The following is a 24636-nucleotide window of genomic DNA, read 5'->3' as shown; positions in this document are numbered from 1 at the left end:
CTACTACCCACAACACAGAGCACAACAGGTTTATATGGGGCTCCCGTGTACACTAGGGTTTTTCCATTCACATAACAGTATTTTATTATTATTGTTACCAAAAATTCTTGTGACAACTTAAAATGCCAGCAAATGTATTATGGAGACCTGGGTACAAATTCTTACATGGCCAAGAACCTCGTTGAGTGTGACCTTGGACTAGAGATGGGAAGGCCTGGAAAAAACCCCAGAAAAAAGGGGGGAAAGAATGCACCCCCCCCAGTTTTCCAGTTTTTTCCCAGGCCTTCACATCTCTACTTTGGACTAGTCTCTCAGCATATGTACCACACAAGGTGGCTGTGAGGCTAAAGATAGGGGGAAACCATGTAAACCACCTTGAGCTCTTTGGAGGGAAGTCAGGATATAAATGCAGGAAACGTATGTCAAAACTCTTCTGTGCATGTGGAGCTGCCACCGCATTACAGTGGAATTGGGAATACTTTTATGCAGAATTTTCGCATGCACACTGAAACTCTGGACTAGAGCCCCAATCCCTGTTTTCCCTTCCTGCTACTTAGCATTTCTGTCAATATAAAAGCTTTCCATTTGAATCAGTGCCAAAGTAATTCTTTCATGTTACTGAATGCAGGAGCACCATAAAAGGGAGGTGAGTTATGTCACTTGTTCATGTATGTCAAGCTGCAAGATATCAAACCTTGTGATTTCTTTTTTCTTCTTCTCCTAGATGCCTATGTGAGAGGGTCGGGCGCTTCTACTTCAAATGCTTGTACGTTGTCAGCCATCAGCACAATAATGATTTCCCTCACAGCTAGATCAAGTTTATGACAAAAAATATCTAAAGGACTTCCTGTTTATAATATAACTAAGCAACATTTAGCTAGTTGTTTTGAAGACACCCAGTACTAAGTAATATTGTTGTTCGAGTACATCTTACTACTGGAAAAAAAATGTTTTATGCTTCTCTAGGAATGGCATTATACAGTACTTCCTCAAAGCAAATATAGCTTTGTCTGAAGTTTCTTTGGAAACTCTGCAATGCACTGAAAACATCTGTAATACGATGTTACCAAAGCAGTTTACATATGTCCTTATATGCATATTTTTTATTATATATTTAGTGTTTTATAGACTTTTTTAAAGTTAACATATGATGTAGATATTAATTTCTTTCCCCCTCTGCTATGAAATGCTATTGATGGCATTTACTGTTGCAAAAATACATTGTTTTGGAATGTTTTATAGCCAGGTCGAAAGTTCTCAGTACACTGGTTTCAAATTGATTGTATAGTTTTACAAGAGTGCACTGGCAAAGCTCTTTTGACCTCGATCCATTCTTCAAGGTACCTGGGCTTATCTGTACACAGGTAGGATCCCAAACAGGCATTATATGAAGTCTTCCCTCCCCTCTCCCTGATGGCCTCAAGTCAGGTTTGCTGCTGCTATTGCAGCACTTGTGGGCACTGGGCCTTATCTATTGGCCATTCCTAGCCCCTGATGCACAGACGACTTCCACATGGAAGGGATGGAGTGGGCTGCTAGATAACTATACATGTCCGGTGCCAGCAGTACAGCCACCTGGAGGACTGGGAGAGGGAAGAGGAAGGTTCACTGGAATACTTTTTCAGGATCCTTTCCCCCACTATGTGCAGAGGAGGAAGATGGATCATGCTGCTATTTAAAGCAGCTAGAGTGGTTTTGTTTTTTGTTTAAATGACATGTAAGGTGTTCATTCTTGGATCGAATTACAAAAAAAGACAAATCTAAAACAACTTTCAATGCATTTGCTTTCAGGTTTGTGTAAGTCAACTGCATAGTATCAGCTAGCTAATACTTTAATGATGCATAGCAAAGATTTTCATTTGAATGTACTTGAGTTTTCTCTAAAAATTTAATAAATATTAAATTGAACATTTGTTCCATTTAGTCATGATCGCTCCTATAGTAATGTAGACCAGACGTTGCTATAGCAAAGGACAAGATGCTGAATGCAGTGAAAATCTTGAAATTCCACCCTTTGAGCAATTTATGTAATTCTGGATTTGCACCATTTTAATAAGGAAGTCTGTGCGTCTGTGAGACTTTAAATGAAACATAATTATGCTGATTTCTGTGTTGGAACATGTTTCTTTTGACAGGTACATGTTTAACTGTAATTCTCTATAGTTTGGTTTCATAAACTGAATTACAAAATAATCTCTGTTTTTATGATTTTTGTTTGAGTATAGGCTATAAGCTAAATCTAATAAATACCATTCTAGTGAATACTTCCCTAAAAAGGCTTTTTTCCATTAAAAAAAATTATATGTATGTCTGGGTGTCTCTATGCACTTCCAAATAGCTCCTTTATTTTAAGATATCAAACCCTCTTGCCTTTTTGCTAGCACAAGTGAACAGAACCCAACACCTGAAGAGTGTTCTGAAGACCTAGCTTTAATTTTCTTGACAAGCTCTTTATACATATCTAGCATGTTGATAAAATCTTATTCAAATGTGACAGTGATTGCAGTCCATCATGACATTTTCTCATGAAGCTGTCATCCATTTCCATTAAAGCTTGGGTTGAGCACTATCTCCACTGACTTGGGTGCGCATACTGGTTCTCAATGAAGAACATATGAACTTCTGCACAAGCTTGCACATGCAGAGCTCCATCCATGCTCCACTCCATGTGTTCACCAGAGTCTGGGAAGGTATATGAACCATGCCCAGAATTTAAAAAGAAAAAATATATTAATACAAAAGATTTATTTGTTACTGGGGTAAAATTTTGTACATATGCTCAGATGGAATAATAATTAAGACATCAATGAAGCTTTCTGTTCATTCTTTTCCCCAAATTTAAAAAAAAAAAAAATGCACTGCAGAGGTTTATAATTTGTTCTTCCTGATAGTTTAAATTTGCCTGTAACTTGTCTGTTTTGCTTCCAGAACAATACAAGCTAACTTTTAAACTACTTTCAAAATATATTTATTAAGTAACTCATAATCAGGATTCCACTTGTGTAAGTCAGGGGTGTTAACCAGAGAAATATTGTCAGTATTTCAAGCTGTGTTCCTTTCTTAGTTTGATATGGTTACTTCTATGTAAAAACAAAAACAAAACAAAAAAACCCACAAAAGTAAGAAAATGAAAGAAAAAAAGCCTTGTAGTTTTTCTCCCCAGTGTAAATGATATTTATCAGTGATCTAGCAGATGTAATCTTTTTTATAGTTATTGGTAATAAATATTCTGTTATTTGTAAATATTCCTGTGTTTATAGGCATTTTTCCTGCATCTGTGGTGGTTCTTTGTTAAAAAAAAAAAAAGAATGCTCCATGACACTCTTAATTGCAAATATTTGTGTTGTGAAAACACCCAGGATCAATGGTGGACAGATTTCCAAAAACTCAACATGGAATGGGCACCATTAAAACAAACAAACAAACAAACAAACAAAAAACATTTAAAAATAATTTTAAAACAAATGTTTATTTCTAATTAAGAGCCTATGCCAATGTTGTAATTGGGATTGTAGGAAGAGCTAGAGGTTTGCTGCCTTCAAACCCTGCAATGAAAGCCCCAAAAGACACACATGCATTCCTCATTTCCAAACTTGACTATGCATGGCAGTAGCAAAGGCTCGCAAGTCAGAATGCCATTAAACCCTAGACATTCAAGACTAAGAACCTTTGGAAATGTACTTCCCATGGTTCCTGGTGTCTTTAAGGATACTAGTGACCCCTCACTGCGAAAAGGTTCCTGGTGCCCTTTCTGGGGATGTCGGAAACCACAGGAACCATATTTCCTAATCCTGATATTCTTGGAAACTGTGTATGTGCTTGTAGCAATATCCAGGAGCCTAAGTTTGGGAATGATAGACAGAGCTACAGAAGTTCACAGCAAGGTGCCAAGAAGCAAAGGCTGAAACTGCAGACAGCTGGACTTCGAATACTGCCTAGTTCAAATTTCAGCACCTCACTAGCCAAGATGCACCATTTATTGGGTTGGCTGATCAATTTATCTGGTGACACATCAAGGCTGCAATTCTACACTTATCTGGGAGCAAGACCCATTGAGTAGACAAGCAGAGGCTTATGCTGCAAGTGGATCAGTTGCATATTTATTATTTCATTTTCCCTTCCTTGCAACTATATTTCAGGTGCAAAAACGAAGCCAGCGTTTTGAATTTGCTCCAGAAGAAAAGGGCATTAAAGGGTATAAAGCCTAGCCACTGCCCAGTAACAGGTATCTGAAAAGGAGTTGTAGAGACTCGAGACCAGAAGCTTAAGCCCTAAACCATTTCTCCTTCTGTTCATAGTGGTTTCCCATTCATTTCAATGAAGCAGTGAACTGTGACCACAAAGGGATACAGTTAGCCCTTCCATGTGAGAAGTTCTGTGTGTGTACATTGCATCAAAAATAGGGCATTGGGTCTGGGACGTGGCTAGCAGGAGACTAAATTGTTCACTACATGATAAAAGATTTCAAACGTAAATGTTTATCGAAACACAAGAGCTCAACAAGAGCACATACAAACTCACACACTATTATAGGTATGCAGCTGCAACATAGATTAGCATTCTCATACAGGGTATCAAAACAAATGAAAATGCATTCATATTATAAGCTCTGTTGTATTCTTGTATTATTTATAGCACAATCAAAATGTTACCTATATAACTTGCCCTTCAAACGACTGTCCTGTTATAGAGACTAAGGTTACCTATGTTAACTTTCCTTCTAAAAAACCAAAGAGCCTGGTTTACATAGAGGCTCTCTTCATGGTAGGTAGGTAGGTAGGTAGGTAGGTAAAGAAGGGATCACACTGTATCCCCTCATACCTTCTATTTTAGTGCCACCTTGAATGCATCTTAACTGTGGCTCTGGAATAGTAGATCTGCACATAGCTGCACACCACCTGCAGTTACTACGGAAACACTATCATTATGTTGGAAGCCACCCAGAGTGGCTGGGGCAACCCAGCCAGATGGGCGGAGTACAAATAATACATTATCATCATCACCATCACTAAAAGAACAGCATAGGAAAGAATTTTATTTCTGCCAGATGTTCAAGTAGCAGCACAAATCCTAAAATGAAGAGGTTAAAGTCATTCACATCATGCTGGAAGCTATGGATTACAGAAAGTGGAGTCCAAGCAATAGCATGGCTCAAACAAGAAAACAAAATTTAAATTATACAGAATGGTCAAGGGTGTAAAAGCAGTATCCGGGAGTTTTCTCAAAAACCAGCAAAACTGGCCATCGATTACTTGGGTTTTGCTGCAGTAGCATAGACCAGGGGTCAGCAAACTTTTTCAGCAGGGGGCCGGTCCACTGTCCCTCAGACCTTGTGGGGGGGGTGGACTATATTTTGGGGGGGAAATTGAACAAATTCCTATGCCCCACAAATAACCCAGATGCAGTTTAAATAAAAACACACATTCTACTCATGTAAAAATATGCTGATTCCTGGAATGTCTGCGGGCCAGATTTAGAAGGCGATTGGGCCAGATCTGGCCCCCGGGCCTTAGTTTGCCTACTCATGGCATAGATTCAAAGTCCTTGGCAACGAATAATTTCAGTACCTTGTGATACATGTGCTGGGTGGGTTTCTTATACTTACTGTGATTTGTGGAATTTCCCTTTCTTGTGAAACATCCCTGTGTGTCTGGTGCCAATGATGCAATCTTCTTGGCAGCAGGCATCTGCTAATAGTATATTTTATATATTAATAAGCTACCTTGAATCCAAAGCAGATGAAGGGTGATATAAAAACGTTTTCATTCATAAATAACAAATAAATAACGAAAGGATATATTTCATTTTTTAAAAAAGTTTCCTGAAAACCAGAAACAGGGCTATGGCTCTTCTTCATTCTGTGATTTGCCATCTCTGCTGTAACAAGGGGAACCTTCACTGATATTACTTCTTATGGAATATTTGACATGACAAATGATTTTAAAGGTCACAGTGGCTTTAATGGCAAATTAAGGGACGGAATTTTACATTTTAGTCACGACAGCTTTATGGAGCATCCTGATTTTGGAAGCGGTATGGTGCTCAGAAGCAAACATGCAAGGGGCAGAGATTGCCATGAAGCGTCATTTTGGATTTCCTTGTGGTATCAAGATTGACCACCACGTAAAGTGCAATGCTAAAATAGGAGGATGTTTGGTCTGATTGACCAAGGCTTTATTTTGGGGGGCAATTCTAATGGAAACTGGAGACGTAAGACTAGGATCAAACTCGATGGGGTTCAGCATGCCAATTTTTGTGCTAAATTGTGGTTTTTAGAATCTTATGTCATGGAACCATAATCAATTTAAAAAACAACAACTCTACAATTTGTGAGCATCACCATATCCTTCTGGCAGTACATTCCATAAGTAATTTACACATGGGGGGGGGGGGGGACGACTTACTTTTCTTGGATCGTCATCTCCCACCAGTTTCATTGTAACAGCTTCAGTGATTTGCTTGTAGGAATGCATTATTATGAAGAACAAAGCTTTGTGACATTTTGCTCATCTTTGGGTCAAAGGATACCGCTGCAGTATATGACAGTAATGTCTTTAACAGTAGCAACCTCTAAAACTTCCTTGATAGAACTTAGCTAGGTTTGTTACGAAACCATTGCAATATTTTAAGCAATATTGGATTCCTTTGTCGTTTATTTTGAGATCAGATTCAACACTGAACTGCATCCATATTTAATAACAGACTGAAGAAAGTTCCAAGGCAGTAAAGCAGAGCTCCTCAAACTAACTCCCAGGGTCTAAGCATTGCTTTTGATTTCTTTACTTTATTCACTGATGTAGGGCCCTCTGAAACTCATGTGGTTCTAGAGAACAAACCGAAAGATATTTCTTTTACTCTTCAGATAAAAAGGGAGTTCAAAGTAGAACCATCATTGATATCCTTCACTTGTACCTAAATTGTACTCTTAAGAAGCTGCTGCTTTGCTACAAACCTGGTTTTCATAATCATAGCTACAAAGGGATGGGATATTTCATAGGGAGACATAAGGGAAACGATGTTGGGCCATGCCTACCATCTATGATGTGTGTATTTCAACAAGGGCTAGATTCATACGTCACTGAAGTTCGCAAGTAATAAGGGTTCTGGTCAGTCATATGCTGATGATCATAGCAGTGTCAGAATACAAAATGTCACTACACAACAGTAAAATAGCAACAGCAGCATCTTATTCCTCAGAACTTTTTACAAAACCTATTCTAGGCAGGTGGTGAAAGATGAAGGTTGTATCCAACTAAGTCATTGAACTCCACTCACACAAAAGCTGGAGCTCCCCCTCCCTCTTCTCCCCCCAAAATATCTGTTCTGGGTGTTCCCCCAACTCTCCAAGGCACATTTGGGGGTAGTACAAGGGGAGTTAGGAAAGTGGGGGTGGAAGAAATGCCCAAGGACTTAGTTGGATCCTAAACTACTATAGGTAGGTAACTGAAAGTCAACAGTTTACAGTATAAATTGGGAACAAATGGTGTCCCCTACTCCTTGATTCAATGTCACAGAAATATAATGTACATTTCACAATTATCAAAATGTTTCTAAGCAGTGGGGTTCATTAAGAATGACATTAAAAGCAGGAAAGAGAAAAAGATCTCATGCACACAGCCCTGAGCAACCTGGGTTAAGGGCAGGAAACAAATGTGATAAATTTGTTTGTACTGAATACCGTAAAAGTGCATAGGGTTTGGTCTAATGCCTAATGTTTCCATCTGTACAATAAGGTGAGTGATGCTTAAACTTTATAAAAGGCCTTGAAATCTATGAATGTTACCCTCTGACAAATAATGCTCATGAAATAAAGGAGATGAAGTCAATCAGATAGTGAAAATCACAACTACGTTTCACTACCTAAACTTCAGGGCAAAATGGCAAAAAGAGACACACAAATATTACATAGGAGTGATCCATGGTTGTAAAAAGAATGATCCCTTAGTCATTGGGAAAGAAGGGGTGGTGACTAAATTCTTGAAATGCAAGAATCGAAGACCAGCACATGAGAAATCACAAAAAGTAGGACTGTCAAATCATAAAGAACAAAAACTGAGTTAGAGATAGCAGCTGACTAATTTATTTCAACAGTTGTTTTAAAAACAATGGGTGGTATCTAATGGTGTCTACCCACTTATGCAATGGAGTTTTGCTTATGCAAGAGGACTTCCAGTTTCTCCCCTCTCCAGACCCCTCACATGCCCTAAACATCTGCTCCAGAGGGTGACTCAACCCTCTAGAACACATTCTCAGGGTGTGCAGTGGGGAGGAGAGAAAGGAAAAGTCCTGTTGCATGAGGTCCGCTTGCACTCTGTTGGATCTTACCCATAATGCAAAATTTTGGGTTGCAATCCGGTAAACATATTAAGGCTACACCACATCCTCCGAGATATAATTCACCACACACTCTCCTATGCAATTACCATCTGTATTGACCAAGTGCAATGCTTGGTTGACTAAATCTTAACAATATTATCAAGGCACACAAAAATAAGCTGTGTGGTTCCATCCAAATAGCAAATATATTGGTGGCATATTGTGGGAAAGTGTGCACCACACTCCTTCCCTTCAGATGTAACACTTTTATTTACAACTACTTACCTGTATCCAGGTCTTTTTTCTCCTGAATTCGGAACACAAAGACTGCAAAATCAAATCCAGTGTTCTTCCATAGAATACTATAATACAGCCTCAGAGTTCAGGGATCTGGGTTTTGTTTTTTGCTTCTAGTAGCTACATTGCTAACACTTGTTCCCCTTAGTCAAGACTCAGCTGCGTTTAATTTTCCACAGCTGATTTTCACTTTAATTAAAAACAATCCAAAAAGATTTAAGCACTAATCTCTAAGGCCTGTTTTCTTGCCTATCCTAAAGGATAACAAAAGGAAGGTAGAAAGGCTCAGATAATTGACTTTTATGGAAAATGTAATATTTGGATGTACTGTTTTTAGTTTGTTGCCAAAACCCTTCCGGGAGCAGAAGACTTGTTCTATGTACAATATAAACCATGAGCATTATTGAAATGAAGGGGAAGTTACTCACCGCTGCTAACTGGCAGACTGTACCCCAATAATGATGATTCTGACAACTAAACAAAAGGTTAGTCAGTTTAATGGTAAGGTGATGTGATGTAATGAGCTTGTTCAGACAATTATACACTGGCTTAATAACCTGAGATATGAATGAAACTTCCAGGGAAACAGTAAAAAAAACAAAACCCAAGGAACTATTACTATCAGACCAAAAGAGGGGGAATTGTGGGGGGGGGGGGGGCGGACGGGACCAAATATTGCTTAATATGCGTCCAATCCATTTCAGAACAATTCCTTTATCAAGGGCACTTTTAAAGCAATTTCTCTTGTTGTTTTTATCAGCATGCCTTTGCTAAAGAATTTTTTTTCCTGAAATGTATGGCGCTTATAATAAGCACCTGGAGTTTCTTTCCCCTGCCTGCCTTGGGGGGGCGGCCTTTAAACTGCTGATAGGGGTTTTGATTCAACAGAGGTCTCATTCTACCAGAATCCATTGGTGATTCTACCACAACACAAGCTCCTGCTTCACCTGCCAAAGGTGCAGACTATGGTGATAGGTGGTGCTTTATATGTGGCAGTTTATCTGCTACTCCAAGTCAGTTCTGTAATTAAAATTTAATGGTTCATCTGAGCTGAGACACTACAGTGAATGGCTTTGGAACAAGGTAAGATATTAATACAGCTAAAAAGAATGGTTTCAGAAACCGCAGTTTCCTAGTACAGATGGAACTGGAAACTATGGCTAATGGAAGATTTCCTAGTTTGTTAACCCACTCATTGAAAGAAAGAAGCAAAGCTTGTTCATATTTTGGTTTAGTAAGCCAAGATACGATCATCCAAATGTGACAGATGGTCATGGTCAAAACAACAATTTACCCTGTATAGTTGGGAAGACAAATTCAGCATGACAAAGATTCTTTGGAAAGGAAAAATGACTCTTTACATTGCTCTTTCCCCATCCCCCTAAAAAGTCCTTCATGTGTCCTTTACAGTAAGAGTCACCTCTATGGGAGAAGCTTGCGAAGTAAACACCACCAAAGCTAAAAAGTACAGGAGTTTGCATCACACCAGAGGCTCAAAAGACCACACGGCATACCAGATTCCAAAAATATTTTTATAATATTAATCTTATTGTGTATATTTGGGGAACTGGTATTTTTGTACAGTACACTGACTCAAGATATTACTTATCTTTCATAGTTCTTTCACAGACAAAGCATATTCAAATTACCATTCATAATCCCAGCAGACACATTATATAAATCATTCACTTTCATTTCCTAGATATGCAACTGAGAGACAATAACTTCATGGGTAACAATGCAAACAGACACTGTGAAGGGGCTGGTCTTGCTGTGCAGACCAGAGAAGTGACAACAGTTAGTAAATTCTAATTCAGCTTTCATGTTTTGAATTCCAATTTGTAACACAATCCTCTGGACCACCCTGGCTTTCCGAAGAAAACCCATGGAACATAGGAAGCTGCTTTATCCTGAATCAAACCATAAGGCCATCTAGCATAATATTGCCAGTCACTGCTTTTTGCGTGAAAACACACTGTGCAAAAGTTGCCCTCTTGGAATCAATATTCAATATGCTTGATTGCATGGTTTGTTATTGCTAGCACTATCATTTTTTAACCTTGGGCCTTTCATACTCCACATCCCCAAGCCCAAAGACAGCAACCAGCCTGGAAAAGAGCGAAATTGTGTACACCTGTCCACATTTTGGAGAGCCAAGTTTTCTGTTCCATTCAGATCTCCATCGAGTCTGCATGCACAAAACTACACTTTTTTGGTGATAGATATGAAATTTTTATCTCTGCAAATGCTCTAAATCAATCAAGGAGAATATCATCACTGGGCTAGCTGATAACTGAAACTATAGGAAAATTGAATTATGAACAACAGTTGCTGGGAGGGGAAGCCAACTTGAACAGTTGGTAAGCAACATGAAGAATTAACGAGGAAGGAGATGAGCTAGAGAGCTGTATTTAATGGCAACTCAGACTAGTCATCCAAAAAATTCAGCTGTAACAGTAGATTCCTGAATGATTTTTTCAGCCAGGGACAGTAGTACTCTATGATGGAAAGTGGAAATGCAATAATGAGGTGAAAGAAAGAAGAGAGAATGCTCATCACAAAAATACATTTTATACAGCAACTTTAAACTTTCTGAGACTAAAAGCTGCTTAGTTGTTTTTTTTAAAAAAAATAAACTGAAAATTCTGTGCTAGTCTATTTTTAAAAGTTAGTTTTGTATTTATGTCAGGAGCAAGGTAAACCAGGAGAAAACTAGACCATAATCACCATGATCACATCAAAGAATGTATCAGCAAAGAGAGCATTGTTACACAGATCGATCAGCACAGATGAAAACACACAAGGCATTGAACAAAGAGAAAGCAAAGTCACAACTACATGAATGGTAACAATAAACAGGAGGGTTTGTTAATAGAAAACTAAGGAACACACCTCAAAAAGAACAACAAATGTGTACATGAAACTAGTTGTGCTGGATAGTTATCCATTAATTTCTATAATCTAGTATGTAAACAAGTATACTGTATAAACTACTGAAGTTTTAATTTATGGTATTTTATTTTTCATGAGAAATACTGACTGAGGAATGTAGAAGACTGCTGTGTGTGAATTTATGAAGCTGGAGAAATGAGCAGCACCTGAAAAGATTCACAGAAGTGGATGGCTATATTTAGGTCCTGAAGTAGAAAATGTAATTTCATTTCACTTCCATTTCAGTCTACTTTTTTTTCTCTTCTAGTGAAGCTGTTAAAGTTGGGATTTGACTTGAGGGCCTAATTTTTAGGAATAATTTTATCTTCAGCTTTCAAGCTTTACATGACAAAATACAGGCTACAATCTAGAATGGTCCTGCAGGCAGCTCTAAGGGGGTTGACATTACCCTGTCAAGACTTTTGGTTTTTCTCTGTACTGTACACAAGAGCGCTTCATGCCGCATCAAAAATTACCCTCGACTCTCTTCCAATTGTAAAAATGGCTCATCATCCTGCTACATAGGAGAACCTTATGAACCAGAAAAAAATGGTTAAAGATCATGCCAGCAATGCACAACTAGTATGTGAGGTTTTCATACCAGACATGCTTCACCACAGCATTCTGCAAGGCATTTCAGAAAGCAATATGGATTGTTCCTTGCTAATACTGTACACAGCACAGTTTGAAGGTTTGCATTGTGTGAAGTATCAAGTCTAAGACAACTTACAGAACATTTGGAAAATGTAAAAATATTTTACATAATGCTATACATTTTGTATGATTGCACTTGTCTGAGATTTGGCTGAGTTTTTTGTGTTTTTTTAATGGAATGGTTGTATAAATACCAGGTTTATGTCCTGCAGTTATAGCAAAACATGCAAAAACCTGGAAACAGAATTTGGAAACACGTTTTGCAAGTGCAACAGGCCTCTGCAGCTGTTTATTTTTTATATTGATTAAGTCAGTCACCATAATTATTATCTGTATTTTTTATTATTTAAAGTCTTTCATTTTTTAACATTGATATTTTATGGCATGGCACTATAGAAACTTTTATAAATTTAAATAAATAACCCCCTTTGCATTTACTGTTTTACATTTCTATGTACAATGGGAGTATTAATAATGATTTTTGATGGGTTTTTTTGTTAATGTACAGATCTATACATTTTACATAAGATTTCCTTTAATAGGGTGAGACCTTCCTCCTTTCTAACTTTATAGTTGTTTCCCCTCAGTTGCACTGTGCTGCATCAGGTTTTTATACTGTGGGTGGTATTCAACAGTTACTCAGCATAGGTATCTCTAACATGCTCATTCATTTCAATGGGTCTACTCTCAAGTAAAATTTAGTTGAAACAAGGCTGCATTTATTTTTTACATGCAAACAATGCATTGCCATGGTTGAATTCTAGCTTTTTGGTTTTTTCCTTAGTTCCCACCAATTTTCCATTTCTGTTATTCCCGGATTAAAGCAAGTGGAGGCTGATTGTTTAGGACGTGGGTCGCCAACTTGGTGTCCGTTTGGGGATGCCAGACTCTTTGAGCCTTCCTTAAAACAAGAAAAAAAGCAACTTTCCAGCCCTTCTAGAAAATTACGAAGCAAAGTGCGCCCTTCTGGAAACTGACTTGCTTTTATGAGGGGCTGGTGTCCTGCTGCTTAGTCTGCATGTTATATATACAAATTCAATTGTTTTTAAATGATTGCCCCCACACGCTATGTCTAGAGCTGTTCTTATTTTATTAGGCTTGCCAAACGTCAGGAAAATTCCTGACGTGCCCTTGTTTTCGGGTGTAAAAATGGTCAGGGGGGAATTTTGACGAAGCGGCGATAGAAACTCAGCTCCAACAGCTTACAATTACTTAAGGGGGGGGGGGGAGAGCTCAACAATTTGGGTTTGTTGCCAAAAAATGCTTAACAATTTTGGTGGTTTCCAAAAAAAAAGGCTCAACAACTTTGCGGGTGTCTTTTACTTTTTGAAATATCACAACCCTAATTTTATCCACAAGCCGCCTTGAGTCCCTGTCGGAGGAAAAAGTGGGGTTATAAATAAATAAATGCAAAACAATAATGACGACGGCAGCAGCAGCAGCAACACCCTGCTAAGCTAATTTTTGGCGCAAACCTTTTCTGCGAAGCGATAAATAACTATAAACAAGCCCTTCAGGAAAGCCACGCTGTCGCCTGCGCGGTGAGGCGCTAAACGCAGAGGAGCCTCGTCGGAAGACGGAGGCGGCCCCAAAACCCGCGCGCCGAAAGGCCGCCCCTCGAAGCTCGACCCCACCCGGAGCGCCGGGGCTGAAGGAGGAGCGGCTCCACCAACCCGCCTCCGGCAAGGAGGAGGAGGGGCGCGGCCTGGACTTTTTTACTGCTCCTCCTCCTCCTCCTCCTCTTCCGTCGCTTGGTTTTGAAGCCCACGACGCGTTTCCTGCTAGGAGCAGCGGCGACGGAAGGTGCTAGCCGGGTGGAAGCGAGCAAAGCAAGCAAGCCAGCGCCTGGGTGAGTGTGGCTGCGCCTTCCTCCCCCTCCCCCTCCTCTTGCCAAGCTGCTGGAGGTGCTCCATCCCAAAATGCACGAGCCTGAGATTCCGCAGGCTGCGCAGAACGCGGGTCCTCCTCGCCCCTGCTTGTATCTCAACCAGCTTTTGCGCGCACGGAGCTTGCTGCCATAACCATGCTCACCTGTCCAGGCCTCCGCGTAGTTCAGTTAGGGAAGGGATGCGGGCGTGGGGAGGGCTGACGTCAGAGAGAGGCACCTGCCCCCCACCTGCCTCCAAGGGGGTCCACTGCGGACCCTCCGCCCACCCGCTGCCTTTCCTCGCTGTCTGGTCTGAGCATGCAAAGCAGTAGCTTCCAAAACTTGCCTTTTGCGTTCTTACTCGGGGCCACCTCCCCCCCCCCCCCCACAACTCTCATCAGAGAAGTAGACATCATGAGTACGGAATATGTGGTCCCACAGAGGCCTCTGAAGGGCAATAGTTTCCCCATCTCCCCCTCTGTGCATGATAGCATCCGCACACTGTGCACATTTGATTAAAACTGTGCTTCCAGCATACCCATGGGTTGGGTTAACCTAGCCATTTCAGCAGGGCATGAACATATGCCAAATTCCTTTCCATTTGAGGCATGCTGTGGTGTTCTTACGCTGGAAAGCATAAGAGAGAAATTATGCACCCAGAAGCAAACTATCTGAGCTGCTTAGCAAGTGTGGCCCATAGGGAATTTTGAGCCTCTTATGAAAATGGTATAGAAGTATTATTAAATGAATGAAATATTTGAAATACTCACCTGTGCCCTTTTCTTTAGATGTGGCATCACCTGCTGCTTCTCGGCTGTAAAGCAGGTGTTCCCTTCTCCCCGCACAGCAGTACAGGGGTTAAAATCCTGTGGCGGTGTTTAGGCACCATGAAACTAGAGTCCTCGGAATTCCAGTCCCTCTTCACACCAGGACTGAAGAGCGTTGCAGGTACTAACGTTTCTCTATTATTACTACTATGGTTTTATGGTGGTTCAGGACCCAGCTGGTGGCGGAGTGTAGAACAACCCCCAGAGCACCAGTGATAACGGACATCAGAAATGAAATGGGAATTTTGCTGCTGGGGGAAGGGGTTTGCACCAATCCTTTTAGCAGCGTTGGTTCATTTCAGTACAAGAAAAGTCATTTAGAGCTGAAGTAAACTATTCCTGTTCTGAGAGGGCACAAATGGACCCAAGATATCTTGGTTTTATTAACTGATAGATGGAATCATCATTTCTGCTAGTGAAATCACATCAACCTTAGTGGGCTTGAATTAGTACAAGTGGCAGTTACTACTCTCAAGATTTTTTCAAAAAAAGTTTTTCTAATGATTGTTTTTTCCCTCCACCGCCCAGAATTATTTGACAAAGCAAAGTATGAATTGAGGATAGCAGGAGGTGCAGTAAGGGACTTACTCAATGGAATGAAACCACAAGATGTTGACTTCGCCACCACTGCTACTCCTACTGAGATGAAGGAAATGTTCCAAGCTGCAGGTGTCCGAATGATCAACAACAGAGGGGAAAAACATGGAACTATTACTGCCAGGGTAAGAAGATTTTGCAAGTCCCAGGCTGGGAAAGTCTGCTCTTTAACCTGCTTTCCTAGATAAATGTGTATTTATTTACTTCAAATTTGTTTCTAGAAATATAAGGCACTAAATGTGAATCTCCACCACCCTTCCACTAGATATCCTACTGTAGTGTCGGCGAATGTTTGTGAATATCCTAACAGCTAAGGACAGATGCTCAGTATACAGAATGTTAACAATTAGGTTGCATGCAGTCTAATGGGACATGCAAATAATTTAGTTTCTTTCCATGTGAAAAAGGGGTGCTGTCATCAAAAAGGTGAACAAATGCTTTTACAAAATTCTGTTATAGCTCCATGAGGAGAACTTTGAAATTACCACGCTTAGACTTGATCTGGTTACTGATGGGAGACATGCGGAAGTGGAATTTACAACTGACTGGGAAAAAGATGCTGAGAGGAGAGATCTCACAATCAATTCTATGTTCTTAGGTAACTCCCCTTCACAACCCTCTGACGTGCCATTCTAGTTTAAAGCCAGGCCACCCACACAACTTTTTACCTGAACAAATCTTTGGTCCGAAGTCAATTGCTACATCTCGCTTGTCAAAAGTAATTGGGGGTCTGCTCAGTGACCAGATTGAAAAATTCCTGGGACCCACATACTATATATGCAGCAAGCTTGAGTTGCCTGGCGGGGGGAGGGATATAAATGTAACAAAAAAAAAGTATTTATTATTTCTTTGACTAGTTTATGTGACATGGACAATTGGAACCCAGCACAAAAGTTTCAGTGTGGAGTGCTCGCATTGAGAATTTCAGACAGCAGCCCTGCCCATTTCCAGGAGACTTCATTTCTTTTCCCATCTCTGTTCCTCCATTCCCCCTTCCCCACAACAAACTCTTGGTGTTCTGTGGCCACTGAGCAAGCTCAATTCTCACCAGGCTGTTTTTTATTCCCTGCCCCCTTCCTCCTAAAGTCTTTTTGTACTTCCGCATATTTTGGGATTCCTCAAGTCTGCTGATATTCATCTCTTGTTGCATGGCGCTATTTTGGCTTCATTAGGCCTGCATGTTGAGAAGGTTATTTTGGCACGTGGGCAACCATGGTTGAACTTTCTGGCAGCCTACCTCTATCAAAAATACTTCACTGAAGTAAACTTGTGAACTGAAGTAAACTCATGCCTTTATTTGCTTTGTAGGTTTGGATGGAACACTCTATGATTATTTCAATGGCTATGATGATTTAAAAAACAACAAAGTCAGATTTGTCGGACATGCAAACCAGAGAATACAAGAGGATTACCTAAGAATTCTGCGATACTTCAGGTAGCTTTCGGACAAGATTATTGGGGCTGCCCTTGAAGACAACTCAGAAACTACAACTGGTCCAAAACACAGCTGCCGGATTGCTGGCTGGGGTTCGATTTAGAACACATATAACCCATGCCTAACTTTGTGTAAAAGTTAGCTGGTGGCTCATGCTTTTAGTTTTTATGTGTTTTTAATTGTGCATATAAAATTGTTTTAAGCTAGTTTGGTATTTTTTATGAAGCTGCAGTATACAAGTATTTTTGAACAGCTTCACTTCTTCGCTCACCCAAGGGGGGGGGTGTGGACCCACACTGAGACAGTGCCCCAAGGCATTGCTCATTCAGCTCTCCCTTTTTCTCTTCAGGTTATTCAATATCCGTATGTGGTACTAGCATCTCAAATGTCTGCACTTTCAAAAAGGATTATTTTTAGTACAGGCAGTGAGTGACCATTTTAGGTGCGTCCAGTTGGCCAACAGGATAGCTCAGTTGGTTAGAGTGTGGCCCTGACACGTGGGTGCTTTTGGACCTGGAAGAGGGCAGGATGAGGGCTGGGAATGGAAATGTGGCATGAAATGGTCACCACCTGTATTATTTATTGAATTTCTATACCACCCTACCTCCAAAGATCTCAGGGCGGTTCACAGCATAAAATGCAGAATAGAACAATAAAGTACACAATAAAAACAATAACACCCCCTCCCACAAACACATTTAAAAGGACACAGACTGATAATCAGCCAAAGGCCTGGTTGAAGAGGAATGGTGATAACCAGCATTCCAACTTGACATTTGATAAAAACAGATTTGCTCCAGGTACTAAAACTGATCTCTCTCTCTCTCTCTCTCTCTTTCCCCATGCCAGATTTTATGGACGGATTGCAGAAGAACCTGGCCACCATGAACCTGAGACTCTGGAAGCAATCAAAGATAATGCCAAAGGTTTGGCTGGAATATCGGGCGAGAGGATTTGGGTGGAGTTGAAAAAAATTCTTGTTGGAAACCATGTCAATCATCTCATCCGCCTAATGTACGAACTGGATGTGGCTGGCTATATAGGTAAAGTGCTGTGTTTTACATAGCAGTAATGCTTATCTCAGCCAGAGGTAGCAGTGGGGGAAAGTGACATAACCTGCAGTGAATATCTCTGTCCTTTGTTTGAACACAAGAAGAGCCTGTCAGATCAGACCAGAGATCTATCTAGTCCAGCATTCTGTTCTCACAGATGCACAATAGCACTCCTGTGGGTGTGTTGCAGTAACTATTATGCCCATCCAGTGTATCTAAAGCTGCTCTGATAGGCACCAGGCAAAAACTATCATTTATAACCAGGCCTTTGGCCTTTTACAATCTGTGGCCTTTCAGAAGTGGGTGGGATGTTTCTATTGTACTTTCCCCCCCTCTTGGTCTTAATGTGGGATTTTTTGTCTTGTTTGCTTGTGAGTTGCTTGGGTTGCCCTGGACAAGATAAAGTGACTAACAAATTCAATAAACAATAATACAGTCGTACCTTGGAAGTCAAACAGCTTAGTTGCCGAACGTCTTGGCTCCCGAATGCCGCAAACCCAGAAGTGACTGTTCTGGTTTGCGAACTATTTTTGGAAGCCAGACATCTGGCGGGGCTTCCAATTGGCTGCAGGAGCCACTCAGAAGCCGCACTTTGGTTTTCAAACATTTTGGAAGTCGAACGGACTTTCGGAACAAATTCCGTTTAACTTCCAAGGTACGACTATAATAGCCCTTAAGTCTAGCAGGCAAGGCTAGGCTCTTCTTCCTTAAGTCAAACTCGCATTAACAGCCCTGCTTGTATATTGGTTGTAGAACATCATTCATCAGTAGTTCCAACAGTTGCCCTGTCCCAGTTCTGGTGCAAGGCGACCAGTTGTGGTTTGGGACTAATGTTGCCACTCGCTACTGCATTATTGTTTGCCATTTTCTAAACAGCTTTTCTGATTTCTTGGTTTCATTATTCTCATGTTCCTTTTTTGTGTGTCTCCCTCAGGATTACCTGTTAATGGGAGCCTGCAGGAATTTGACACAGTCTGTAAAAATGTTCAGAATCTCTTTCCAAAACCAATGACCGTTCTAACATCACTGTTAAAGGTGCCAGACGACGTCTCGAAACTGGACATAAGGCTGAAAATTTCAAAAGATGAAAGAAACCTTGCGCTGTTTCTGCTGAAGCACAGGAGAGACTTGGTCAAAGCTACTGATACCACAGAGCCACTCAAACCATATCAAGAGTTCATTATAGATGTAAGTGACTATTATTATTATTATTATTATTATTATTATTATTATCACCATCATCATCATCATCGTGCCACTGCTCTGTGTTGCCCAAGCCACTCTGGGCAGCCTCCAACAAATTATGAAAACACAGTAAAAAGTCAAACATTTCTTTAAAAATACTGTGCCAGAGGCTTTTATTGGATGGTGCTCAACTCTTCAGGTTTTTTTATTACTACAGTAGACACTCGGGTTGCGAACGTGATCCATGTGGGATGCACATTCGCAACCCGCAGCGTTCAGGACCCGCGTCTGTGCATGCGCAGGTTGCGATTCGGTGCTTCTGCACATGTGCGGCCTCCGAAACCCGGAAGTAACCCATTCCAGTGCTTCTGGGCTTCGGTGGTCCAGAACCCGAAAAAACGCAACCTGAAGTGGCTGTAACCCAAGGTATGACTGTATTAACCTGCTGTTAGCTACCAGTGCCGCATTGTCTCCCCAAAGCAGATAAAACCTACTGGTTGGGATGAACGCAATAAGGAAATGGGAATTGGCTTCTTAAAAATACACAGAGAGTGCACTTTAGCTTGTCTACCTCTTTATACCCATTTAGACATAACCATTACCTGAATTTTAGCTGTGAAGGCTCTATGTCGAAACATCGCTGGCTAAGCTAGAGCCAGAGAGAATCATGGGTGCAGTTCAAAAGGTTCTGACACATTATTCAGGAGAGTTCCCCAGGTCTGGCCTTACACAAACTTCCATGATTAACTTTGCTTAGAATCAAAGCCAAGAAAGAAAGGCTTTTAAAGTTGTTGGTGTTGTACTGGAAATGTATAGCTGTTCAGTAAAAATTGTTGTGTATACAGCGTGGTGTGACTGGCTGCAATGCTCATTTGACCATTCAGCCAAGACACTGCAGCATACCAGAACTGAGAGGAGTGAGATCAACATGTTGCAAATGTGGCAGCAAAGCCAAGCCAGCACCCCTTCTGGTTTATTTGCACCATGCCACCATATTTGTGCCTTGGTCTGTCCTGGTATGCTCAGTGACTCAGCTGTGCAACACAGCCCCGCTACGCCACCCACTGCTGCTGCAGATGTCTTGTGTTCAGGTCTCTCACAATGTTATGATGTGTGTATGTGTGTTTTGTGAAGTCAAGGGAGGCTGACTCAGCATCCAGAATCTGTGAGCTTCTGAAGTACCAAGGAGAAGGACTTCTTCTGAAGGAAATGCAACAGTGGTCTGTCCCTTCTTTTCCTGTAAGTGGCCACGACATAAGAAAAATGGGGTTTTCATCCGGGAAAGAAATCGGGATACTCTTGCAGCAGCTGCGGGACACGTGGAAAAAGAGTGGATACCAGATGGGAAAGGAAGAACTCTTAAGCCATGTAAAAAAGGTGTAAAAATAATGATTAAAAATGTAAAGTAAATTGAGTACATAAAATTGTATCAAAGTCTGCATGTAAATATTCCATTGTTCATACTCACTTGGGTTTCAAGCACTGTTGGAATCATCGGGATTATTCTTTTTGATGGATTTTTTTTTTTTACAATTAAAGTGCAAAACATTTCACAAGAAGCTGTGTTCTTCTACTAATGTGTGGTTATATTTTCCGAGTAAGAAATGTATTTTGTATTTTTACTGAACTATTTAAGAATGCCCTTGTGGTGTTAAGTTGTGCTTTGTTCTCCTACGTGCATATGCTGCAAAAGTCTGAAACAGTTTGCAAATTTTATGTTTAGTGCAAGTTTGGGTAATGGTACGACAGCAGTATTTGTCCACTAGGTGGCAGTACATAGGAACCTTTATAGCTGCAAACAAAATACACTGGATCCAGAATTGGCTTCCACTTAATTACGGACACACCGTTAACAGCATATTCATGGAAGACAATCTTACTCAGCTATGAGTGATTGCCAAAGAAGACTGTATTTACACATTAAATGACTTTTGTGGAGGGAAATATTCATTGACTGCTGCTGCTGCTGAAGACAGTTTTACTACCCGAGTCCCAAGATCTGGTAGTGTCAAAAATTGTATTATTTATTTGATGGCAATAATGCTAATAGGTGTATAAGCTTAATCCTGGCCACCAATCCTTCATCTGTCAACCTTTAAAATGATTCTTTGACTTTTTAACAAGCTTCAAGATCGTAGGGAGGTCTGACGTCTTGTATTATAGAAAGCCTTGTTAATTCTTCTGGGCTGTTTCTCAATCTACTGACATGCACAGTGTTCAAGACTCCCCGGTTTAAGGGAACTAAGGAGGCTGCTCAAAGCAGTTCCTTTCTTTTCCTATGTACATCATTTCTGGCTCAGTGCTTCCCTTATATGATAGAAGTGATTTCACTCAGTGTGGCTTCTGTGTCTGTAGACTTTAATGTTTCCTACTGCCATTTACTTTTGGAAACCTAATTGTCACAGGGCAGTAGTTTCATGATCACACATGTCCCAAAGCCTTTATTTAGCAAGATGAATTGGGAAAAAATGCATCAATCCTTACAGTAAATTAAGATAAAGTTGCAGAGCACATGGGTCCCAGTATTCTTCATACATACCGTATTTTTCGCTCTAAGACGCACCTAGTTTTTAGAGGAGGAAAACAAGAAAGCAACGCAAAGCCTCTTAAGTGAAGAGGGAGGAGCGCTCCTGCTGCGCTCAAGAGGCTTTGCGTGGCTATCCCTGAAGCCAGAAGAGCAAGAGGGATCGGTTCTGGCTTTCTGGGATAGCTGTGCAGCCTGCAATCACTCCATAAGACGCACACACATTTCCCCTTCCTTTTTTAGGAGGAAAAAAGTGCCTCTTACAGAGCGAAAAATACGGTATTGTGAACATATAATTTCATGGGAATGGGAGGCATTCATGTAAGCCAAATGTAATTAAGAGGCACAGCAAACCAGAACCCTCAAAACATTGACATTCTTTCCCAAACCTGTCCATTCCTCAAGCCCCCTTAAGTATGAAGTTTAGAGACCTGTATTTAAAAAGCCTAACTTGTGCTACCATCTCCTCAAACTTCTGTATTAACTCTACTTCTGCTGAAATTAGGCATGAAAAGGCAGCCCTATTGTAGCCAATAGAAGGCTTTTGAACTACAAATTGGGGAGGTGAGGTTAACTGCCCTCTCTAATAATATCCCACCGAGATACACAATTGGGGTTCTTTTGAGCCTAATTGCTGTGGGTGAGTGGCAGTTTTGGGGGGCCTCTCCCTACTATAACTCCTGCCCCCCCATCACCCCTCTCCTGCCTCAATTAGGGGTGGGTATGTTTGTTTGTGTTTGTTTGTTTGTCTGTTTGTTTTAAAAAAGCCTACTATTGGTTCCAATAGAAGATGTCTCTCCCCACCCCCAATTCCACCACAAAAACCCACCCTCTTCATTGTTGCAGGGTGGGGAGTGTTGTGGAGAATACAACTAGGGAGGCAAATCATACACACATACCAATTAGGCTTGAAATGAAGCAAAAACACTTTTTGTAAGCCTAATTGCTGGCAGAGGAGTGTTGTATGATCCCCGTGACAATTCTAGTTTGCAAAAGTTCCCATGAGCCCAGAAAGGTCAGTGGCCTCTGGCTTAAATACTGTAGTCTGCAGTATGCATGGTCTGTCAGGAACCCTGCATAAACTGCAAGGCAACCCATGATTCAAAATGCTTTAAAATGACCTACATTCCCATATAAAAATAAATGATCCACTTACTTGGTTTTTTGGTTGAAGCGCAAACCAGCTGTAGTTATCACCAGGAAGATTCTATTCCGTGCAAACTTACCTGTGCATGCTTGTGAGGGAAACACTGTTACAATATTAATACAATATTAATTAGGGTATGTACATATTAAGGGGCAAGATGCAATTTGCTTCAGAGGCTCAGCAAAACATTAAACTTTGAAAGTCAATGGAACAGACTGGTTTCTACTACAAGTATCTTACAATGGTTTGTAAATGTAATTATCAGAGGGGCCAGGGAAGGGAAGGGGTATACATAAATTTCATTACAAAGTAATTCAGGCAGCAAATTAAATCTGCATAGGAAACTGCAAGGGAGCAATTTTCCTTACAGATTAACTCCAAACCTGAACTTCTGACAGCGAATATGCTGGTGCCGCTATCAAGGAGGAAAACAAGTGGTAGCTCTGTGTTGCATAGAAAATAAATCTAGTATGAGATTATTCCTGCTCTAAGGCTGCATTAATGAGGTTTATAGACCTTTCTCAGAGTTTTTAGATTTCCACAATGAACATGGCTCTGCATTTATAATTTTCATCCGTTACCACTTATAGAGCGAAGAATCTGCGCAAGAGGTTAATTTCAATCAACCATTGACTACACACATTCTTGCTGATGAACATACACAAGCCCAGTCTATTGATGATTTTTGCAGGCTGCGTTTTCAAATGTCTCCAAGATGATGGCCTGTCCACTAGCACTTCTAGAAGTCAAGGAAGGCCAAAAGATAATGCACCCGTGTGAAGATGATGCACAATTTGTTACTCCATTCAGCTAGTACTTCTGAGAAACCTGCATGCGTGTCTCCCTACTGTCACCTAATAATACACCAATCTCTTTTTAAAAAATCAAAAATCATTTCTGCAGGTGTCTGCTTCCTGACCTGCTGTTCAATTCAGAACTAAATTTTAGTGAGAGCAGCGAGACCATAGAAAAGGATGAACCAAAAAACAAAGGGTGTCAAGGGACAATAAAAAAAGTTAGCACCTAAGTGCTAAAAGCTCACTTCTTCACTGGTCTGAACAACTTTGCTCAGCTGCATTTTTAAAAAACAACCCTCTAATTTTACCTGAACTAACTTTCCATTTGGCTAATTCTGGATCCTATAGACTGAATCTTAGATTCATCATCTTCAGTTACTGGCAACATTAACACCCCAGTCACGTACGCACATAATACTGGCTCATTTTCAAGTCGCCTGTTGACCAGCCAGAACAATGTTCTTTGAGAGAGACTTTAGACAACAGTTCTGTTACTGCAACTTTACAGTGTCATTTTCATTCCTTTTTAGTGAGTCTCAAGTAGCAGCATTGCAATGATCCCAGTGAAATAAAGACTGCTATTCATCAAGCACTAAATAAATACTTGTGGATTTTTGTTGTCGTTTAGTCGTGTCCGACTCTTCGTGACCCCGTGGACCAGAGCACGCCAGGCATTTCTGTCTTCCACTGCCTCCCGCAGTTTAGTCAAAAGTTGTGGATTAGGAGTATACAATAGGCCATGTAGCATTATTTTAACATACAATTTGAAAGTCTTCACAGCTCAAGATCTTATGAGGAATCTTTAGCACAACACAATAAAATTTTCTTGGAATGAAGAAACTACGTTCACTGATCTTCAAAGAAGTTTGTCTTTAATGTGAAATTCTTAATTTAACAAATGTACACTACTGATCAAAACAAAATCTTCAAAGTTGAGAAAATGTTTTGAATAAATTTATTTTGTAACTTCCAAAGAGCTATTTAAAAAATGTTTTGCGACATGCATA

General features: G+C 40.5%; 3 protein-coding genes across 23 annotated transcripts in view; 2 read left to right on the top strand and 1 right to left on the bottom strand.

The window, feature by feature from the left end:
• LOC308471560 (contactin-4) overlaps positions 1 to 2191 on the top strand; it is a 520761-nt gene extending 518570 nt beyond the window's left edge. For 12 of the 13 annotated variants that reach the window (XM_080995664.1, XM_080995657.1, XM_080995666.1 and 9 more), the window contains one exon: positions 725 to 2191. In XM_080995664.1, the coding sequence (XP_080851790.1) occupies positions 725 to 825 (101 nt within the window). In that variant the 3' untranslated portion in view covers positions 826 to 2191. The remainder of the gene's footprint in view (positions 1 to 724) is intronic. The other variant, XM_080995658.1, reaches the window with a different exon arrangement.
• The window catches only part of LOC308471663 (uncharacterized protein), a 93615-nt gene extending 79684 nt beyond the window's left edge, over positions 1 to 13931 (bottom strand). The window contains exons 1-5 of one of the 9 annotated variants that reach the window (XM_080995983.1): positions 13674 to 13862; positions 12021 to 12075; positions 9042 to 9087; positions 6405 to 6823; positions 5606 to 5690 (exon numbers count right to left, since the gene is read on the bottom strand). In XM_080995983.1, the coding sequence (XP_080852109.1) occupies positions 5606 to 5690; positions 6405 to 6473 (154 nt within the window). In that variant the 5' untranslated portion in view covers positions 6474 to 6823; positions 9042 to 9087; positions 12021 to 12075; positions 13674 to 13862. Of the gene's footprint in view, positions 1 to 5605; positions 5691 to 6404; positions 9088 to 12020; positions 12534 to 13673 lie in introns of those variants that run through there. The other 8 variants (XM_080995984.1, XM_080995990.1, XR_013983044.1 and 5 more) reach the window with 8 other exon arrangements.
• An 8-nt stretch (positions 13932 to 13939) lies between these two features.
• On the top strand, positions 13940 to 23038 carry TRNT1 (tRNA nucleotidyl transferase 1). The gene is made up of 8 exons (XM_080995831.1): positions 13940 to 14047; positions 14854 to 15013; positions 15421 to 15614; positions 15949 to 16087; positions 16798 to 16924; positions 17774 to 17967; positions 18911 to 19164; positions 20296 to 23038. Exons 2-8 carry the CDS (start codon positions 14854 to 14856, stop codon positions 20542 to 20544), a joined length of 1317 nt encoding a protein of 438 aa, XP_080851957.1. The 5' UTR covers positions 13940 to 14047; the 3' UTR covers positions 20545 to 23038.
• Positions 23039 to 24636: the final 1598 nt, after the last annotated feature.

Source organism: Podarcis pityusensis (genome assembly GCF_964106645.2).
Source record: "Podarcis pityusensis genome assembly, chromosome: 2".
Lineage (NCBI taxonomy): Eukaryota > Metazoa > Chordata > Lepidosauria > Squamata > Lacertidae > Podarcis > Podarcis pityusensis.
The sequence above is the reverse complement of the archived record's forward strand: the minus strand, read 5'-3'. Positions and strand labels throughout refer to the sequence as shown.